The 22,875-nt window shown below is 39.1% G+C and overlaps 1 protein-coding gene across 1 annotated transcript in view; it reads left to right on the top strand.

The window, feature by feature from the left end:
* CCDC83 (coiled-coil domain containing 83) overlaps positions 1 to 22,875 on the top strand; it is a 41,789-nt gene that overhangs the window by 4,855 nt on the left and 14,059 nt on the right. Inside the window, exons 2-6 of the mRNA XM_068556329.1 lie at positions 1,030 to 1,114; positions 7,308 to 7,470; positions 10,850 to 11,017; positions 19,128 to 19,219; positions 22,367 to 22,435. Coding sequence (XP_068412430.1) covers positions 1,030 to 1,114; positions 7,308 to 7,470; positions 10,850 to 11,017; positions 19,128 to 19,219; positions 22,367 to 22,435 — 577 coding nt within the window. The remainder of the gene's footprint in view (positions 1 to 1,029; positions 1,115 to 7,307; positions 7,471 to 10,849; positions 11,018 to 19,127; positions 19,220 to 22,366; positions 22,436 to 22,875) is intronic.

Here is a 22,875-nt window from a genome sequence, read left to right as displayed (position 1 = left end):
AATATAAATATTTTGGGAGAAGGACTGAGGATGTAAGATTCAAATTCAACTGAAATTTGCTAAGCACTTACTCTATAGTAGAAACATTCACATATGATTTCTTATTTTAATCCTTATACAAATATGTAGAGCTGGGTATTGTTATCTCTCCCTTGATGGCTTGGAAATTGAGGTTCAGAGAATTGCCTTGTCTGAGGTCATGTAAGGTAAGAAGTGATAGGGACAAGATTGAAAACCAGAGTTTCTCATTCTTTAACCACTCCTCTGTTCACTGTACCACAGAAGTGCTACATTTTTGTTTTGTTTTTTAAATTGAGGCAAGGGGTTTACATGGAGCTATTTCTCTTCCTTTATTTTGGTCTCAGATTTAAAGTTGTAAGATTTATTAGGTAATAGAGATACACTTAACACTTCAAACAGCTATCAAGTGCCTATACCAAAGTCTTTCTGTACTTTTCTATCTCTCTTTCATACCTAACAGACATTCAACAAATACTTGTTGGGTGTTAAAGAAATGTATTTGTGTCAAGAAAGAAGCTTTGAAAAAAAAAAAAAGAAAGAAAGAAAGGAGCTTTTACTATTTATAGAAGAGATGGTATACTAATGAACTTGAACCAGTAGGTCAGCCTGGTTTACCTTACTGTTTCAAGAAGCTGTGCTTGCCCCTGTAAATTCTTTGTTTTGTCATTTTTGTATGAATGTTTTTGGAATTCTAGAAAACATGTTTTCTGGATGCCCTTTCCCTTTAAGCTGAATTATTTATAATGAGAAAGTATAAAAATTATAACTATGAAATACAAATGGGGATTGATTTTTTTAAAACTTGAAGTTCTCTCTCTAATACATATTTTAGTGAGTAAAATATACTCAGAAACACAAAATCACTTAAGATTCTTATCCCTAAATGGGTCTTTATAATATGTTTAATACTTTATTTCAATTCAAATTAATTTAGATTAATTTTTAAATTTTATCTCATTAGTTTTTCCTAAGGCAAATAATCGTAATACAGCTTGTCTTTGTTATCAGCTGTCAAATAAAGGAAAATGCAGTAGAACGATTCATGGCTCAAATAAAGAAAATTAGAGAAAAGAACCAAAAGTATCATGAAAGAGTGAGTATAAAATTTAAAGCCAGTATCTAGTCATGAAACATTTACACAAATGCTTTAAAAAATTGTGAGTTATGACGAAATGAACTCTAGGAAATTATCTTCTTTAGCGCTTGGAGTTGATAAATTTACACTATATTTAAATATTTTTGTACATGGGAGACAAGAATACTGCTGTTTTTATTATATTAATTATAATGTTAAAGGAAGTCAGCTTGAATTGTGTTATTTAGATCATGCGGACACTGAATCTTATGTTGAAAATTTTAAAGCTCTGCAACCACATTTATCTTTTAATTTCTTATTTAACCGAACTATAAAACATTGGTTCTCTATTTTAAATTTCTGTATCTGTTTTCCTTTAGATTTTCAAAGTGTGTGCATATGTAAATATTATCTGAAAAGTACAATTTCGGTTGTTAAAATGACTAATTTATTGTTTAAGTGATTTATTTTTATGAAATTAGAATAAAACGACTATCAAAGGGGTGCTGTATATGACTGTCAGGATCAATAGAAACAAAGTTGGGAAGCAGTAAATGATAATGCATACAACTTAGCCCTTAAGGGGTCTCATGAGTGAGGAAATACTGAGGGTGTCTGCTATTAAAACATTTATTTTATATGTACCCTGAAATTTCCACACCTGTTTTGTCTTTTGTCTAAAAAGACTATCTACAAATTTTAACAGAATTTGGGTCAGAGATCTAAATTTGCATCCTGACTGTACAACTTACTGATGTCATTTTGGCCAAACTGGTGTAAGCCTCAATTTCCCCCTTGTAAAATGAGGATTCCTGTCTTCCTTATAGGGTGAATTTGTTCATTTGTTCAGCAAATATGTATTGGGCAAGACAAGCCCTGGTGGTGATATAACTGTGACCCTGACATTGTCATGATTCTGAAGAATCAGTCACTTGCAATAGGACCTAAGAAACTGAAGTCTGTGGATGAGAGTGGAAAGGGGAAGTCTGGCTTAGGCACTTGGAGGCAGGTTCCACATGATGTGATTCCAGAGCACATGAGAGTGAGCCGCCATCAAGGGGCCAATGCACATCCCCTAGTGGTCAGCATGGGAACTCCCAGGCCAGCTTTGGGATTTCCATTTGGTTGTGGAAAGGACAACAGATCAGGACTGAGGAATCACTTTCCCATAACCCATCAGCTGGAGCCAGAAACAAAGTTCTTGTTTCCATGAGGATTAGCTCAAGAATGCGATAGGTCTAAGTCTGCTCTTGGAGTCATTAGTGGACCCAGCAGTGAGGATCATGGTAATGCAGACTCTAGCTCAACTGTACGTATCTATTTCTTTCCATTTATGCTGCTATTGCCACAGTTTAAGCCACCATCATCTCTTACCCATCCTTCCTCTAACCAGTACATTTTCCACAGTGCAACCAGAATTACCCTTGGAATACGGTAAACTTTTCAGTGCTTAAAACCCTGCAGTGGCTTCCTACTGCACAGAAAGTAAAATCCATAGTCCTTCCTAAAGTCTTCAAGGCCCTGCAAAAGCTGACCTCTGCTCACCTCTCCAATCTTGTCTCCAGCCGCCCCACCCTTTGCTTACCCCTGCTTCTTTCAAATATTAGAAAACCCAATCTTTTTCTTACTATGGTACCTTTACAACAAAAAGGCTGTTTCCTCTTCCCGAAATGCTCTTCTCTTGGCTAGCTCCTTTTCATTCCCCCCATCTGAGCTAGGATGTTGTGTAAAAAATATTTCTCCATTATTCAGTTGAAAGCCCTTTAGGCAGCAGCAATCCAGTCTTATCTTTGTTTCTCCAGAAAGGCCCAGCAAGAGTATATGTTCAATAAATATTTGTTGAGTTGATTCACACAAACACCAGTGGGAGGAAAAAAATTTGAGGTCACAGATATTTAAATTGCTAAGCTAAACATGACTCATTAGCAAGATATATTTTTCTCTTCAGTTAGTCGAAATCGGAAATGCCCCTCTTCCTTCCTACCCATCATCTCTTCCTATGTGTTTAGTTCTGTTTAGATGATCACCTCACTTATTATCTTTCTTTCTCTGTTTGCATTCATTGCTCCACTACATCATTAGGTATTTCATAGTTCAGTGTGTCCACATCCTTACTTCCCAACACATACTTTCACTCCTGCTATTCCCCTACAACCGCTCTAGCAAAAGTTGTTAATGACCAGTTAGCCAGGTTCAATGGACTCTTTGTAGTCCTTTCTTTACCCCTCACTCCTTCAGCAGTCACTCCTGTCATCTTGAAACTCTTTTTCCTTTGGGTTCCAGGATATCACTCTTAAATTTCCTTCTACTTCTCTGACCATTTCTTCTTGGTTTTCGTTGTTTTTTTTTCCTAGAACCACCCTTTAATTAGGGTATTTATCAAGGTTCTGATCTCAATCCTCCTCTTTCACTCTAAGCTCTCTCTGGATCATCTTATTTAACATCATGGCTTCGAATGCCATCTTCATGGTGATACTTCTCATATGTATATGTGACAGAATTCATAATCCTGTTGAAAGGGTTCCCGACCCAATTCCAACTTGTATGTGTGGAGGCTTCCTCTCACCAGCAAGCAAATCTCAGACACAAACAGGGTGTCTGAGAGTTCAGCTCAATTCTGACACTACCTACCAGGAGATAGAATCAGATTCCACAGGTAAAGGGCTCAGTCCCACAAGACTACCCTCCACTTCAGACGCCAGCTGCAAGTCCAGGTTGTTATTTGTGCTTCTGACCGACTGGCTATAAATCAGAGGCTTGCACAACCCCCTCCTCAGGTTCAATTAATTTGCTAGAATGGCTCACAGAACTCAGGAAAACCCATTTACTCACTAGATTACTGATTTATCATAAAAAGGATATTAAAGGATATGAATCAAAATCAACAGCCAGATGAAGAGATACATAGAGCAAAGTCCTGAATAAAGGAGCTTCTGTCCTTATGAAGCTTGGGGCCTAGCACAGTGGCACATGGAAGCTCTCTCAAAAAGGACCAAAAGACGCTCCTTTTTCCAGTTTTAATGGAGGCTTCATTACATAATCATGATTGACTAAATCATTGGCCAATAGCGGCTGACTCAACCTCAAGTCCCTCTCCCTTCCCCGGAAATCAGGGGGAGGGAATGGAAGTTCCCACCCTCTAATAACTTGGTTGGTTCTCCTGGCAACCAGGCCCCTTCCCTCTCTCCTCACCTGTGGGATTCAAAAGTCACTTTCATTAATATAAACCCAATTGTGATGGCAGAAATTCCAAGGGTTTTGGGCACTGTGGACCAGGAACTATGGGTGAAAACCAAATATAGCTAAGAAATATGTTTTAGTCATCTGAATGACCAAATAAATATATTTTTATAGATTACAATATCACAACTATACACTAAAAAAAAAAAAAAATGTAAGAACTGGTGAAATCCAAATAAAGTCTCTAGTTCACTTAATAACATTGTACCAATGTCAATTTCCTGGTTTTGATACTGTGCTATCATTAGATAAGATGTTATCATTGGGGAAAGCTGGGTGAATAGTAGATGGGAACTGTGTGTCCTATTTTGGCAACTTCTATTCTTGTTCTTGTGAGTCTTAAAAGGTTTTAAAAAAAGGCCATGAGATGGTCTTATAAAACAAAACAAAATTAATCCTTTCTTTGTAGCTTAATTACTAAATTTCCTTTCTTCTATTTTATAATGTGATAATTATTCTTACCTCAAATAATAAATGTACTTCACTTCGTAAGATAAATGTCATTTTTTAGCATATTGGTGGATATATTTAAATAAATTTTATTTTGGTATGTAGCCCAAAATAATTTTTCAGACATAGTGAATTTTATAACATTGTCAGACACATTTCCTTTCTATTTGAAATTCATACAGGATTTGGGAAGTTTAATATAGATGTTATTAAATTTATATATATGCCCTATACATGCATGTGGCCTTTTAGATTCCCAGGAATATGTCAGAGCTTTCAAAGCTCTCCATGGGCATCTCATCTGCAGCTTTCTTTTAAAGTTTTTTTGTCAGCTTGCTGTTTACCTCAACTTTTATTACCGCCTCAGGGAGCTGTAATGTTCAACAATTGTTGATTGTTTTTGAAAAACATCTGCCTCTGATTGTTTTTGACCAACATCAATCTGGGAAAAGGCTGGTCACACATTGGGTAAGCTCTGACTCAGGTCAAATAAAGACAAGGTTTCCGAGTGGGATTTTCCAGGGAATTCCCAGATAGGTCAAATAATGACTGTTATTTGGGAATTGGGCTTTGGAAGAGTTCTGTTCCCCTCACTTCTCTCCATGACCCTCAACCCAGCAGCAACCCAGGCTGCTAAGTTGCTGGTTTTTACCATAACTGTGGGGCTTTTGGTTTTTAGAGCAAGTTAAAATGCCACAAAGCTCACTGTCCTTACCAAGATTCAACCATTTTTCTTGAATAAACACTCCCTGGAAGTTACTGCAAAGCCTTTAATTTCAAGAGTTCTGAAAAGTTGATTTTGACAATTTTTGCCAATTTTTTCTCATTGCTTTTATGAAGGAGAGGATTTTCAGAAGTCTTACTCCACCATTCCTGCTTACATCACGCCCAATAAGATTCTACACAGAAGTAAAGAGATTCAGTTTTCAGATGTATCATATTATGAACCCTTCGGTACTAAAAATTCTTCAGAGACAGAATTATGATACTTTAGAATATTACAAACAAAAGATAAGAGAAGTTAAACCACCAAATTTTGAATATCATATCTTTTTAACCTTTATTTCCATTTTTTTTAAATCACTCAAAGCCTGTCCAGTCCCAGTCTTTTTTTTTTTTTTTTTTGCTTGTATTTCTCAATACTGAGCATCATCATAAAGTTAATTGTCTATTGTTTTCTTTCAGCTTATCAAAGTTTTAAATTAAAATTCTAATGCACTGAAATGGCAATAATGTCACGCAGCCTGTGGAATCACTTAGAGAGCACTAAGGTTACATAATCCTGTCCAGGGAGTTTATTAAACTAGAAATCAAATTTTTCAGCCCTCAACTTTAAAATTTGTTGGGTTAAGTATTAAAGAATTGAGTTTTAGTAGGCCGTAGCACTATCAATAAATCACAGATATTTGGATTACCTGAAAGAAGTTTGCTACCCAAACTGTGGGTTGTGCGCCAGCAGGCTTGGCATCACCTGGAGCTTATCAGAAGTGCAGAATCGCAGGCTTCATACCAAACTTACTGAACCAGAATCTGCATTTTAACAAGGTCCCCAAGTGTTGGGTATACACGTTGAAGTTTGAGAAGCACTAGCCCAGAGAATCAATTTTGGGAAAGAAAATACTCTTACAGTAGAGTATCCATGTAGGTTAAGACGATAAAAGCCATGAATATCAGAAATAAAATATAATGTTGAAAAAGCTATAGTAAAGAGAATGTTAAATTATAGGAAAAATAATTTTTAAAAGAAGTATTAGAATATTTTAAGTATATGCATTTTATTAGGTTTAAGAAATTGAAGGAGAGACACCAGGGAAGTGAGGATTAAAACTTAAAGGGAGGCTAAGAAAATTACAAGGAAAAGGTATTAAGTTCACGCACAGTAAAATATCTCTACATATACATAATAAGCTAGCAAGGGCAAGAATAAACTCTAAGTTGATTAAATAAGAAACGTGGAAACATAGGTGGGATATTCACAAAAGGAACACAGTCCGTACTTCAGGTGTGGAGTATTGAAATAGTAACCATCACACCAGAACAAGAGAATTAGGGTCATCTGTGAGAAAAACAAAGAATAGTGTAAATTCCACAAAAGCAGTACTTTTGTCTATTTTGTTCACTGATATATTCCTAGTGTCTAGAAGACTACCTGGCATATGGTAGATGCCCCATAAATATTGACTAAATGAACGATGTTGCCTAGAAAAGAAAGGTGTTTGTGGGAGTTGAAGAAACTGACCTCTGAAATCTAATTTTAATGTTCACCAATCCTATGATAGGGTGATAGACTGGCAGATTAATAACGCAGGTTTTAATATGTAACTTTTTCTTCAATGATTACTGTATTGATGGGTTTAATTTTGAGTCTTCCATCTTCCATATGCTCTTTAGAGATATTACTGAATAACTTATTTCATTAAATATCTCTCATTTTGCAAACCTCAATGTGTAACTCTATTTGAGGGAAATCAATGGAAATACTTCAACAGATGTAATTAACAACTGTTGATATTCATGACAGAATAAACGCTTAAAGGATGAACAGATTTGGCACATAAGGAACCTACTAAAGGAACTGAGTGAAGAGAAGTCAGAGGGATTAGCAGTTGTAACAAGAGAGGAAGTTGAAAAAGCAATGAAGGAAAAATGGAAGTTTGTAAGAGACCAGGAACAAAACTTGAAAGGTGATTTAGAAACTTAGAAAATTATCATAAAGCTGTATCAAGTTATTTCTTGAATGTATTAATGCTTTTGACTCCTAATATGTTCAAAAGGCTGTGAACACATTTCAAATGACACCATCACCACAACCACAAACACATATAAGTAAGTGGACGAGAGAGGGAAATAAAATGGGCAGAGATACTGAAGCCAAGTGAGGAGGAGGAGTAAGGGCAGTGATCAAAAACAAAGACAGAAGAAACCCCTCTGACCCTTAACACCAGACAGTATCCTGTTAGGTACCACCCTGAACTCCCTGCAATGGGGATCTGGTTTTTTTTTTTGAGAAATTCTCTTGTTTCGTGTCTTCACAGGCTTCAGCCCCAGTGAAGACTTGGGAATGGTAAGGTGAGTGTAACCATGAGGCTTCCTCCCCACCCCCAATATCTCTAAGGGAGCTAAGCCCCCTCTTTAGATGGGGAAAGAGGGATTAGAATTGGAAAAGGGGAAGTTTGTAGGACATGGATAGAAATGATGCTGGTACAGAAGATGAAGGACCCAGGACATAGTCTTGTCATGGGCTCAGGAAGTACCAGGGTTCTGAGGGTAAGTCACACACAGTTTTGACACGTGCATTAAAAAAAAAAAAAATCCTATCCCTTCATCATAAACTTGCTGCTCAGATTTCTAAAACTTTTGCCAGAACCTCTATAAATACCATCTCAGCTAGGAAGCTGGAAAACAAGGGAGAGACTTGAGTGCTCTCAGGAAGCAGTATGAGAATCTGAGAGGCAAAAAAAGGGACTAGATTTTCTTGAGGTTCCCCAAGCATTTTAAAGAGCCTCCTTACCCAAGCTCTTGGCGCAGAGCAGGCATTCCATTTGTAGTTATTTGTTATTTTGAAAGAAATAGTTACCAACACCAAAGGTCAATCAGCAAATTTCATTTTTAGGGGGTCTCTAAAGCTTTCCCATAAGCCTCCTCCTGCCAAGTCCCTGTGTGGGCAACAGTGACGTCATGAGGTGGTAGATGTATTTTCTGGTCGGGCTCCTGTCTAGGAGAGTTCTGCGTATGTTCGGAAGGAATGCTTTAAGAAGTCACACCCTTGAGATGGGTGTGAGACCAAAGCAGATACTTAGATGTGCTCACTAAACTGCCTTCAAAGGGAATGGGCCCGGTTAGTTAAGGTGTGCCTGTCTGTGGTTTGGGCTGAGTGCTGGGGTATGTGTGTCATACAAGACTGGGGACGTGCTGGGTGACTAAGAGCAGGAGGGCTGGGCATGTGCAGTGGTCCAAGGAAGAAAGAAGCCCACAGATGCTGAGGAAGAGAGGGAAAGAGAGAACAGATGTGTCTGCAAAGGATCTCTGAGGCAGTGACATTTTGTACCAGGTAGTCCGTCACTTTCAACTCAATTTGGTTCGTGGAGCACCAGCTGGAGCTTCAGCTGTCAGCCTGTGATAGTGCAGAACCTCAGGCCCCCAGCTGGACCCGCTGAATCAGAACCTGCATTTGGACGAGATCCTAGGGGAGTCCTGTGCACAGTAAAGTTTGAGAAGTGCTGACAAAACTCCCTTCTCCCAATGTTTAGTTAGGACTCTTTCAGTTGCAAGGATAAAAATCCAATCCAAACCAGTCCAAGCATAAAGAAGATGTTAATTTTTTCATGTAACCAAACAGAAAAGGCAGGGTGCTACTGACCTGGACCCAGAGCCTCACATGCTGTCAGATCTCAGCGTTTATTTAAAATTTCCCTCTCTTGCTCCCCCTCTCTCCCCCTTCATCACCCTCCCTCTTTCTTCCCCACCTCCTCCCCCTCCACCCCCTGCTCCTCTTACCTGTCTTCTCTCTCTGCCTTCCCCCTGAAAGTTGGCTCCTTTTTCTGAGAATGTTCTCCCCGTGAGGCTGGAATTCTGACCAGAGACACCTCTGAACTTACATCCTTATAACCTCAAAGTGGAGACAAAAGAGACATGTTTTCCACCAGTGAAGATATTTCTAGGGAAGGACTCCGAGCATTTGCCTAGCTTGGGGCACCTGCTCAGCCCTGGACCAATCCCTAAAACCCGGAGAAGGGGCGACTGTAATCGGTCTACTTATATGACAAGGGACAGGAGACATGTGTTACTAGAAGGGAAGGGAGAGAGGGGTTCTGGGAAAGCAGAGCAACAGCCACTACACCCCCATCTCCTTCAAAAGCTTCAGTGACATCAATCAACCCTCCCCACAAAGACTGAACACGGTGCAGGGCTGAGACAGAAGCAGTCTGCCCACATCGGAGGACAGCTGATCACTGGGGTGCAGTGTTCTTAATTGTTTAATGATAATAACAAGTACCATTTGTTAAGGGAGTTTAAAATATATTATCTTATATTCTTAATGTATTAAGTATATATTAAAATATATATATTAAAAATATATTATTATCATGTCTTGGAAAAAGACATGTCTGGAGTCCTTCCGGACCTTTGGACTGAAGAACATCTCCCTAGCCTGAATGGAATGCTTCAGTCATAAACATCTATTGAGCACCAACTAATTGCCAGACTCTGTGCTAAGTGCCGGGTTGACAGAGATGAATAAGATGTGGTCTTGCCCTCAGGGGCTCTCAAACAAGATGGTGCATGGTAGTAAGCCAAACAGCCATTCAGTTCATTGGACCTGGCTTTTTGTAATGCTGCCTTTTCCAGAATGTTCAGCAGCATGATACTCAGCCTAAAGATTGAGTAGAATATCATGTGTAGTAAGTACACCAGGGCAAACTGAAAGTTTATATGGTTGAGACGGCCCCATATTTGTATATACTTAACTAGGGAACTTATCTTTCACTCTGAAGTCTTACTGTGTGGGGTTAGGGGAAGGCAGGTTATTTTGACTCTCATATGCTATCATTTCACACAAGGGAAGCTCAAACAATTGAACTTTAAATGATGGAATCACACGACTTACCTACAAAAATGGTCGCCAAGTACTGTGGAAGGATGTTAAGTTGAAATCACTTTGCCCAGACACATAATGACCAGAAAAATGACAATTTACTAATAAAAAGTATATGCGACATAATATATTGTACAAAACAGGACACTTACCAAGCTATCACAGGCATAATTTAAACTTGTGGGTCCCTAGGCATATAGGTTGATTGCATATTACAGCTCTCAATCACAGCCCCAAACCACACAACTACTTTATAATTGGAAGTTTAATTTTACTTAGATTTTGAATCATGAGGGATAGATAAACAATAGCTTGAATAGTTTAGATTTCCCTAAATTATAGATATAAAATAGTATTTATGAGTTGATATTTTCATATCAGACCTTAACTTCACAAAAACAGATTGCAACATGTAATGGTTGCAAGGACAATAGAAATGACACAAAGTCTTGATTTTCTTTCAACAGATATGCGCATCCAAATAAATAATGCTGAGAAACTATTTCTTGAGAAACTCAGTGAGAAAGAATATTGGGAGGAGTACAAGAATGTAGGGAGTGAACAACATGCTAAACTCATTACCTCCTTACAGAATGACATCAACAGAGTTAAAGAGAATGCTGAGAAAATGTCAGGTCAGTTGCAAGAAAGCTGGTTCAGAGTCAATAAAAAAATCTTTCAGGGGCAGACATTTGGTGGAAGAAAGAAACGGGTACCGCCTGAATCATCCGTTACTCTCAGCTGTCAGCAAAAGCACTATGAGCCTAAGGATTAGGTGGAGGGAGGAAGTAAGGAAACTATCCCAGGACCACCTATGAAACTGAGAAGGGGAAGTAAAGGGATGGGAGTGTGTGCCTACGTACGCGTAGAAACCCTGCAGCCGACTTTGAGAAAGAAGCTTCATTCAGTGGGTGGTGTCTGCATGCTCTCACACCTGGGTCTGGGCCAACTCCACCAAGGCGGGAGGGTCCTGGGAAGGGGTTATATTAGAGAAGGAATTCACCTGAGGCAAGCTCAGGCAACCCACCCAGGCTGGACAACCAGACTCGTTATAGAAAAATGGCCAAGTAAATGCTAAGTTGCAGTCGGGAAAGAAACTGGAGAGCAAACATGAGACAGGAAGTGAAGAGGGTATGCAGCAGGATGGCATCAGGCATAATGAATCTTACCAGGATCAGATCTGGGAGCCACGAGGCCAGCTGTCTGTCGCTGAGGCATAGTGGCTTAAAAGAGCACCAGAGACTCAGAGACAAGAAAGTCCTAGGGCAGAACAAACAGGAGAAATCTGGCCTGAAAGAACACTGTGGGTGGATGGCAGTTCTGAGCCCAGCTGGTAATGGGTGCCCTGTTCTGTGGAAGGAGCGTTCATTCGGGGTCGTTCCCACTATCCCCTCTGAGGCTCTGTCCCGTCTGCTTCTAGACCAATTTTTATGTAAGTTTCTCAGCTCAGGGCCTCTGCACCACAGTGGTAGTGTAAATTTGGCCCCAAATCAGTCTGGACTTAGAGTTACAATTTTTCAAAAGGTTCTCCTCCCCAAAAGGAGAACGTTAAGAGTGAGACCCTCCTACCCCTGTCAGTCCCCCAGCCACTGAGATCCTTTCTCTAGATAAAAACACTATTACCAGTTCCTTATGTAACCTTTCAGAAAGAGTCCATGCATGTTTCAGTATGTACATATATGTCACAAGCAGCATGCCACAGATGCAATTTTTCACTTGCTCTTTCATGTAACAATATGGACATCCTTATAGATGAGTACATATTAATACTTCCTCATCCTCCCAATGGCTACTTTGTTTTGTTGTGCCGCAATTTTTTAAAGTCCTCTACTCATAAGCATTTAGGTTGTTTCCCATCTTTTACTATTACAAATAATACTGCAGTGACTCTCCTTACACAGTCTCATTTTACTGCGATGAATACCCTTGTATGTGTGTAATTTCATTTATGTGTATCGCTAAAGGGAAATGGCTGGCCCAAACAGCCTGTTCATTTTTACACTGATAGGCATGGCCCTGCGTAGAGGTTGTACCAAGTGTACTCTGGCTGGTGGTGGTGAGGATGTCTGTTTTCCCACTTCTTCAACAGCAGGGGATGTGATCCACCTCTTTGTTCTTTGCCAGTCTTATAGGTAGAAAATGGTATCTCATTGTAGCTTTAATTTCCATTTCTCTTACTATAAGCAACAGCGAATATCTTTTTATAAGTTCAAGAACCATATGAATTTCCTTTGTGTTCACATCTTTGCCCATTTTTCTATCGTGCTGTGGAGCTCTTCACATTTCAAGGAAATTAGCTCTTTAACTGTGACATAAGATGCAAATATCTTTCCCATTTGTCATTAGTCTTTTGTTTATGCAGTGTTTGTATGAGGAAATTTTACAGTTTTATAGTGCCCAATTTATCACTTTGATTTTATGATTTCTGACATTACAAATACATTCTCTAATATTTTCTTCTAGAATTTTTTATGGCTTCATTTTTATATTTAATCTCCGATTTTTTTTGTGTGAGATAGGAAACCAACCTTATTTTTTGCCAGATGGCTTTCCAGTTGTCCCAACATCACCTATTAAATAAGCCATTTTTACCCTATGACCCAAAATGCTAACTTTATCATACTTTCATTTCCCATGTGTATTTGGATCTCTTTCTGTCTTTTCTATTCTGTTCCATGGATCTATGTATTTGTGCAACAATACCACACTTTAAAAATTGTTACTGTTCTAGTATGTTTAAAATTTTTTAAATAATTTTTCCAGCATTCCTTTATTTTATGGTTTTTAAGTAGGAAGAATGATCTCATATAAACTTAACCCGTTATCCTGATTAGAAATTTGGATGATTTCTTTGAGCTGAAAATTTCATGCTATTGTATCCAACATTGGGGTGGGGGTAAAAACATTTATATGCTGCTTGTTGAGCCTTGGTGTATAGCCAGTTTTAAGTGTCATGGGATAATGGCTGTTATGGGCTTATCTTATTTGCCAATACTTTTAGGCACTTCTCCTAACCATGCAGCAGCAATTCTGCCTGGGGAAGATTAAAGCACCTTGGGCGCCACTAACTGCGCACAATGAATATGAGTAGAACTCCTAAATTAATTTATCTGAAGTCTTACTACCACCATCTCTTCTTTTCCTCTCACCTCTCTCCTTCTTCCATGACTTTTCTAGAATTCTCCTCCCACACCCATGATCATGGAGTTTGTGTTAGCTAGACTGCTTTAATTGCAAGGAACAAGTACTTTAGTAGAAAGGGGCTTTATTGTAAGTGAAACATGATATTAAAATGAGACTTTTTTAGTCTCAGTTTAAACCTGGTTGTCTATATAATGGATACCACATTTCAAAGTAAAGTGAGATATCGCCAGGCAGACTGCCAATACGATGAGGCAGAAAACTGGTGTCACACCTTCAACCACTGAATTCCAGTCTATAAAAGAAGTTGAGGAAGACATGAAAAGACTGTTGGAAATAAGGGGACAGTTTTTGGAAAGAGCTCTTGGTGTGCTGTAAGTTGTACACAGTCCCCCAAAGGGGCAGGTGAAGGGTAATTCCTCCTTCATCTCAAATCAAGACGGAAGGTCTTTAAAGGAAATTCTTCAGATTGTTCAACATGTGTTCCTTGCAGTTTGGTCGAGGGAGGGGGGCGGACATTGAGATCTAGTTTATGACTCATCCCTGAAAAAATCTATGGGATAAGTGGCTGACTAGGAAACTGTTCTAACATCAGAGCAAAGAAGAGGTAGGCAGCTGCTGTCCTGGGCTGGGCCTGTGTCTTAGTCCATTCAGGCCTCTATAACAAAGTACCATAGACTGGGTGTCTTACAAATGACAGAAATTTATTTCTCACAGTTCTGGAGGCTGGGAAGTCAAGATCAAGTCACTGACAGATTCGGTGCCCGGTGAGAGCTTGCTTCCTGTTTCGTAGATGCCTTCTTTTTGCTGTAACCTCATGTAGTGAAAGGGCGAGGCAGCTCTCTGGGGTCTCTATCATAAAGGCACTAATTCCATGCATGAGGGTTCCACCCTCCTGACCTAATGACCACCCAAATACCAGTACATTGGGGATTAGGTTTCAATCTAAGAATCTGAGGTGGGGGCGGGGGGGCGGTCACAGACTTTCAGCCTGTAGCAGCCTGCACTTCCAGAGTTTGTTGTGGCAAAGCAAGAAGGAGTGTTTCCTGTGGACCGGTTGTGAAAGAGAGCTGGTACGCAGTCATGTTAAATCTTGCCTGAGGGCTGATGAGAGGGGCCATGGTGCCCCCAAAGAGAAAGAGGAGCCTGTCTATTTGGGAGGGAGGAGGAAACTGAGACCCAGAGGCCAAAGGAAGAGTCATTAGCCAACCTCCAAGGGCAGTATTTCCCCTGTATCAAGGGCATGCAGGTGAAATATAACTAGCAATGGGGGAGGCGGTCCTCCGGAGAACCTACAAAAACCACCCCCAAGAGAGGAGAATCAATCTTAAATGCTAACTAGACCCAGAAAATGGGACATCAGCTTGAGATAGTATCAGTCAAGTGAGTGCTTTCCTGTCCCTTTCCAGGATCCCCTTCAGCCCTGAGGGAGAAGGCATAGAAGTTCAAGTCAGAGGAAATGGTAGTAGGTTTAAGCTAGGAAGGGAACAGCCATAACTTTGAATGAAGCTTAAAATTTCGATTATTATAAAGACTAGACATATTAATTTCTGATTGGAAGATATTTTATTATCACGAAGGAACCAGAAAAGTCATAGAATTGCCATGTGTCTTACTGAGAGAGAGCTACTAGCCTCACAGTATGAATTTTAAAGGCAAGAGAGAAAAATAAGGTTTCTTGATGTCCCATGATCATGTTTGTTGGATGTAACACTTGTATTGAAGAATGGGAGGACTGAAGATGGAAACAGAAGGCCATCAGATCAGTGGTGGCTCTAGGGATGCTCCTCCCTACATTTGTCACTCATGGTCTGTGACTGTCCCTCTTGTGGCACCTCTGCTTTGCTCTTTGTGCCTGTTCCCATTCTCTTCTTGCTTCCCACAGACCAATTCTTGCAGTATTCTCCAGCCCAGATTCTGAAAAGAGCCGGTGTCATCACCTACCTAGTCAAAGGTGACCAAAGACCTTCGTCCATGCCTCCTCATGGGTCATCAGTTGGCCCCAGCACAAACCATTCTTTGGTCAGCTGTCCAACCTATCTTATTCAGTAGCCACCCTGAGCCCTGGGGGCATGGGGAGGAAGCACCTGGAGCTGCTTCCCTGAACTTCCGCTAGAAGGAGGTGTCGGGATATTGGGTGTAGAAAACACAGTCACTGATATACCCAGGACAAGGCTCTTCCTCTCAATGAAAGGAAAGGGAACCTTAGATTAGGCCCAGGAACAGAGAAAGTATGGGGTTATTACAAATCATCAGATATTAGAGTCACAGAGAGATTTTACTTTTGTCCTTGACCAGGTGCATGGGACAGGGATCCTGAAAAGTTTCTTTGTACACTAACAGTGAGTTAAAAGACTTGGGTTCATGTCCACCTCTTTGAACGCTAGTTTCCTCGTCTGTCAACTGAGAGTACCCCAGAGATCTCCAAGAGAACTCACAGTCCCAGCACATGCTTTTCTATATCTTATCTCACCCAACTCTTACAAGTTCCTTTGAGTTGGATACCATTGTGCCCAGTTTAAAGATGAGGAAACAGAGGCCTGGAGAAGTTAATTGCCTTAACTAAACTCACAGATTTAGTAAGCAGTGGAAATGGGATTGGAACACAGGTGTGTGTCAGACCCAAACCCTTATGCTTCAAATAGTCCTCCCAGCTCTGTGATGCAGCGAGGTAGGGAGGGCTCTCTAACATGCACTCTGCCTGAAGAAACTGCTACATGGCCAGTGTTGCCACCTGCCCTTGCTTGGTTTTCTCCAGAGGGGGCTCAAAGGAAGCCACCGGCACAGTGAAGCTGTGTGACACCCGGAAGTGTGTGAAGAGTGACCAGACTCCCAAAAAGCCGTGGAGCAGAGCCAAAGCAGAGCCAGACACAACAAGGAAAAGAGAACAATGCAAAGCAAGCTTCAGCCTCTGAGAGGTGTGGTCAGCTTCTGAGAAGTGACCATATTAGACCGGGCATCTGAGCAGCCAGGAGTCTAAAGGCACAAAGTCATAATCTCCCAAGCTCCCATTTGCAGTGTTCCAAACTTTTCTGGGAAGGAGACTTTTACATACGCCCAGTTTCTTTGGCCATATTCACAAATGTGTGGTTAATAGTTGCTACCTGAAGCATCATCTGAATTTCAAAGGGTAAGAGTGAGATTTTCACATCCTCCCTTGTGCTAGCTACTCTGCTTTTAAGAAGAAAAACAGTCCATAGAGTTGTATATGGAATTTGGGACAGAGTTGGATGTTATTATCGCTTTTTCAGTATTAATATGAGGGAGAGCTACAACTTTACCCAGAGCATATTTGGTAATCTATTTTTTATGATTTATAGCAAATAATTAATATATAATGTAATCAAGCCCCAGTTTTTATGTTTTTTTCAGATGCTAAGAATGTAAAATCCATTATAGCTCAACTCCTGATGCATTGCAACTTTTAGATTGATTGTTGTATTTTGTGCGGTAGTAATTTTAAATAAATACCTAGCATTAGTCTAGTGGACTAGATCCTGAATTGAAAAAAAAAAAAAAATCCATCAGAAATGAGATTGGAATGATTAAAACATTCAAGCAATTACTTTGAATGAGATTAAGAAAAATACAGGTTTTATATCTATCTATATAGATAGATATAAATATACACACATACCTACATATACATACACATATACATATATATACATATCCATATATATATACACATATATATGTGTAGGTTGGAATAATGAAGATGTCCATTTTCTTATTCTCCAGATGTCAAGTTAGACTAGACCCAAAACCCAATGAACTCTTGTTTATAAACCTCAACCACTCTTGTTCCAGCTCTGTTAGAGGTAGAAACTGATGGTTCCCAGCCCCCTTTCTGGCCACTCCACAGCCTGGGAGAGCTCGCCCCTTCCCTCCTTTGACTCTCCCTTTCCCTCACCAAAGTTGCCATTGTTTGCTGCTTCTATCCTGGCGCTGAAGGCTCAGATCACTGCCCGCCAAAGACTTGCAGTTGGCCAAAGTTCATTTTCTTCAAAATATTTTTGATTATCTGTTGTGTTCCAGGGACTGTGGTAATAGAAAGATATGGAAGAGAAGTTTTTACACTCTGCTCAGAGTTTTCCTTGAATAGGAGAAGCAGTTATGCCAGTAAAAATACAAGGAGGGCTGAATTAACTCCTGCCTAGCTCCCTGCCCCGCTTTCCAGAGCCTTAGATTGGCTCTAAACTATGGAAAGATCAGACCTGCAGATCTCCTTCCCTGTAGCCTAAGATCCTCGAGAGTTCTTAGAGTTGACTTTGGTTGACTTGGTCTGTGGAGAAATTTTTCCCTTTGAAACAATGTCCTAAATGGCAGCTATGTTCCACAACACTCTCAGTACAATACTACTGTTTCATTATAGAATAAGTTAAATGGGTCTCTGTGGACCAGTCCAGAAATCTAGCAACCGTAATTGTCAACATCATTTGTATGGGAAGATACTTTCTGACTTCCAAGTAATTATGCTTCAAGTGTTATAAATAAAACACATCTAATGGGGACACATAACATAGATGTTATCATAAAGCACAACTAACTTTGGCGATTCTTAGATTTGGAGGGTACACTGCCCTCCTGTTGCACACTGCTGACTACCTCACTGTATTCAGTCTTTGCTCAGATGTTACCTCCTCAAAAAAGCTTTCTCTGATCACCCTATCTAAAACAGAGAATTTTAGTTTTTCTTCATCACACACCTCACCACCTGAAATACTATTCATTCGCTTCCCCACTAGGATGTACATGTCATAAGGGCAGGAGTTTTGTCTCTTATTTGGCAATATTCCCAGTGCCTTAAATAGTGTCATGCACATCAAAAGAACTTGATGATGATTTGCTGAATAAAAGAATGAACAAACTGGACTCATTTATCCAGCTTTATTTCTCTCACTCTCTAAAGCAGCCTTCATGTCACTACATCTTGCTTTCCTTAAACAGGAGTGTTGATTATATGATCTCTCAGCATCTTTCAAGGCCCCCAATTTTACGATCCTTTGCTCTCTCAATTCTGACATTTATGATGTAAGAAAATCTGGAGAGGATAGAGAATCCTGCACTTCTCCATCTCTGTTCTCCCTTCTTGCTCTGAACCCAACTCAGAACAGGTCTACTGACTTTCGCAGCCCCTCTCCTACTCTCTCTCCTTATTCTGTCTTTCCTGCCCCAGGAAACGCATGCCAAGAAAATTGGGAAATTAGTTAGAAGGAGTTAGATGTACAGGATGCTACTCAAGTGTGTAATCAAATCTCTTCATATATATGTGGTAGAATCAGAAGTTGTGTGATATGAAAGGTAGATGGCTGCATAGGTACTAAAGTGTTAGAAATTCTCCCTTTGGAGAGACAATCCTTTAAAACTATGACTATTCATGAGAGAGATATCATCATAAATGAATTCACATTAAGGTGTTTGTTAGTAAATTATTGGAGCATTTCCTCTAATTGGAGGTACTAGATGCCTCAGTAAGAATGTACCTTGAAAATTCAGAAAAGAAAAAGTACATAGAAAGGAGAGGTGGGGATCATGGAAAATAAAATTTATAACTTCATAGTTTTACCTAGGATCTTAAGGTTTCTAATTTTCTCTTTAAAGAACAGTATAAAATCACCCTGGAAGATGACAGAAAGAGAATAATCAGAGAAACTTTGTCGCAACTGAACCAAAAGAAGGAATGGGCCACAGAGGTATATCTCAATTTTCTTTCTTTCTTTTTTCTTTTTTTTTTTTCTGATAGTAGATTTTTATTCTTCTCACACAGAATTTCAAAATTTTAACTGAAATGTAGTTGATGTATAATTCTTCTCACACAGAATTTCAAAATTTTAACCAAAATGTTAGTTTCAGGTGTACTACCTAGGGATTTGACATTTGCATACATTATGAAATGATCACCATGATAAGTCTCGTAACCATCTGTCCCCATACAAAGTTATTATTGACCATATTCCTTATGCTGTACATTACATCCCATGGCTTATTTATTTTATAATTGGAGGTTTGTACCTCTTAATCCCCTTCACCTATTTCACCCACCCCAAGCCCTCTCCTGTCTGTATTTGAATTTCCTTAAAAAACAAAGCTCCCCCCCCCCCCACGACATTTCTTTCTCATGGTGTATTATAACGGTCAGGAACTTGTGTTTTGAAATTAGGCAGTTTAGTTTAAATCAGTTCTACCACTTACTGGGTGTATAAACTGAATTTATACTTGACTTTTCTGGGCTTCGGTTTCCTAATCTATAAAAAGGGGACAATAATAATATTTACCTTTAACGAATAGTATGAGGATTGATAGTGCCTCATAAGAGCAAGAGCTCAGTAAATTAATATTCAGTTATTTTAAAGTATAATAATAATGGCTACAACAAATTATTAAATTAGATTTTGGATGAATTATAGGATGAAATATAATTTGTCTAAAAAGTACTTTCTTACATATGCAAACTTAAGAGAGTACACTTTACATTGCTGGGAGCTTTAAAAATTGGGGATATAAAAAAATGTTTGAGATGTAATTTCCAATTCATGTTTTCTAATCTTTGTTTTGCCCCAAATGCCTGACTTTCTTTCCTTTTCACTGCCCTTCCCCTGTCTCCAGACTATCTCCTAAATCAGTGAGGTCCCTGCTGGGATTGTCTCTTTATCTGGAACATCCTTTCTTCATAGTCATAAACGTCTGGTCTTTTCTAAAGTTCTTCACTGAATTTCAGCTGCTCTTGTTTGTTGCTTCCCTGTTGGTTCAATTGTTCTTTCAGTGTTACTATTCTACTGCACGATTTTACTGATTAACACAAATACAGAGGATGTGGAGAACTGACCAATGGTTTTGTCTGCCCATGCAATTCAGCCCCTTTGTCACTGAATATGATTAAATGGTGAAATCAACAATTAAGTAATCTGATCATAGTTAAGATGATTAAAAATGCATATGTAGATCAAATATGTTCTCAGTATGTACATTCAATATATAATGAAGACTGTTCCCAATACTGTTCCTAATATTTTACATTAAAGTCTCTCAACAATCCTGTAAGGGGAAGACTTGCTAATAAAAAGACAGAGGCACAGAAAAACTTTGTAACTTGCCCAGAGCATGTGGCAGAATAGAGATTTAAGATAGCTTCTTCAGATCATTACTCTTAATCATTACATTGTACATTTTCCTTTCTCCACATAATGCCAAACACCCACACACGTGAACGAATTTTCCTCATTTTCTCCGGCCATCTTATGTGTTAACTTATAAAATCTACTACTTTTGTGCAACCTTGGCTGCTTATTGGAGTCACCTGAGAAATTTGTTTGACCCAGGTGGGTCCTGGGTCCCACCCACAGAGATGCTCATGTAATTGGCCTGGGATGTTGCCTGGGCTTTTGGATTTTTCAAAATATCCAGGAGATTCTAATGTGTAGCCAAAGCTGAAAACACTACTCTATTGTTAGTGAATTAAGCCATTAGTCAACTAAATTCAATTATGAGTGACTTCCTACTTTTGTTCAAAGAAAAAATTTTTTTTTAAAGTTTATTTTATTTATTTTTGGCTGTGTTGGGTCTTTGTGGCTGCACGTGGGCTTTCTCTAGTTGCGGAGAGTGGGGGCCCCTCTTAATTGAAGTGCGCAGGCTTCTCATTGCAGCGGCTTCTCTCGTTGTGGAGCATGGGCTCTAGGCACGCGGGCTTCAGTAGTTGTGGCACGCAGGCTCAGTAGTTGTGGCACGTGGGCTCTACAGCGCAGGCTCAGTAGTTGTGGCACACGGGCTTAGTTGCTCTGTGGCATGTGGGATCTTCCCAGACCGGGGCTTGAACCTGTGTCCCCTGCACTGGCAGGCGGATTCTTAACCACTGTGCCACCAGGGAAGCCCCAAAGAAAATTCTATGTTCAAATAAACTTTAGACTTATCAGTTGGAGCTGAAGTATAAAAATTCCTGGTTCCTAGGAAATGGAGGTTCACTCTTAGGTCAATTACCATGATTTAAAGAAAAGAAATTTACTGCACATCTTCCTACTTTATAAAGACTTACACAGATTTACCCTTAACATAGTATTAAATTATTTCAATCCATGTTTATGAGCCAGAATATTTTTCTTAATTTTTCTTCTTGTGGTTATGTCCTTCAGTTCCTGCGTTTGTAGCATGGTATCCATATAAAGGTACCTCACATATAACTAGAATCTGTCATCCATTATAAAGTTCCTTTGGGTGAAACTGTAAATATCCTAGTAACTGAATATGAATTTACATTTTAAGATCCTACTGATAAAATAAGGATTTTCCTGTTTGCTTTGTCTAAAATGCCTTTCTCCAGGAGACTATCTAGCTACAGCCTGCTACCCTGAAACTATTGGCTATTAGGTTTGTAAGTATGTATATTGTTATTATTGACATGCAGAAATCTTTCAAATTAAAAATGTAGTTATATAATCTATTCATGTCTTTGCTATATGTTGAATTATGTCTGTGACCATAAACTTGAAGAAAGTTTGATCACTGCAGTTTAACCATCTTAATTGTGGAGCAGATCAATTAATGACTGATTTCACCACGGCAGTCAGATTCCGTCACAATAGAGGCCAAATTGAATGGACAACCATTGTCCAGTTCTCAATCACCTGTGCTAGGCAATGTAAATCAGCAAAAACAATACAATAGGATAATAAAGAAAGAACAACTGCACCAAAAGTTTTTAGGTATATTTCCAAAGTAATTGCAAAACATAATTTTAAATGATCAGATAAGTTGATTGTGTATCCCCATTGCTAAAACTGTTAAATGCTATCTATGTGTCAGCTCCTTTTTAATACAGAAAAAAAAATTTTTTTTTCTTTTTTTAGAATGCTATAAGGTTCATTGACAAAGGCAACTATCGAGAGATCTGGGAGAATGACTGGCTCAAAAAAGAGGTAAGTGGAATTTTTAGAAACAAAAACAATTTCTTCTTTCTCATTTTTTTGAACTGGAAATGACTTTTATTTATGAGCTGAAGTCATGGGAAAAGCATGGAACTGTGACTGACTGAGGTAAAATGAAATTCAAGTGGAGTCCTAATACTATTACAAGTTGTTACTCAATGAACACCATAAATAATCTCAATAATAACCAGAAATCATTTTTGGTGTTACAATTCATACAATATACTCAAGTGTGCAAAGCTTCTTTATGTCCTAAAACTGATCTGGCCTTCCTCTGGACCCTACTTCCTCATGGGTGATGGGAGCAAGGTTTAAGGATCATTTTAACTTCATTCTCTGCTGTTTTAAATTGACTCTTTATGTATTCAAATTGGTAGGGAAGAGGTAAAGTTGTCATTATATGCAGATGACATGATACTATATATAGAAAA

This window comes from Eschrichtius robustus, chromosome 11, assembly GCF_028021215.1.
Source record: "Eschrichtius robustus isolate mEscRob2 chromosome 11, mEscRob2.pri, whole genome shotgun sequence".
NCBI classification, from domain to species: Eukaryota; Metazoa; Chordata; class Mammalia; order Artiodactyla; family Eschrichtiidae; genus Eschrichtius; species Eschrichtius robustus.
This window is presented reverse-complemented; position numbering and strand designations above follow the sequence as displayed.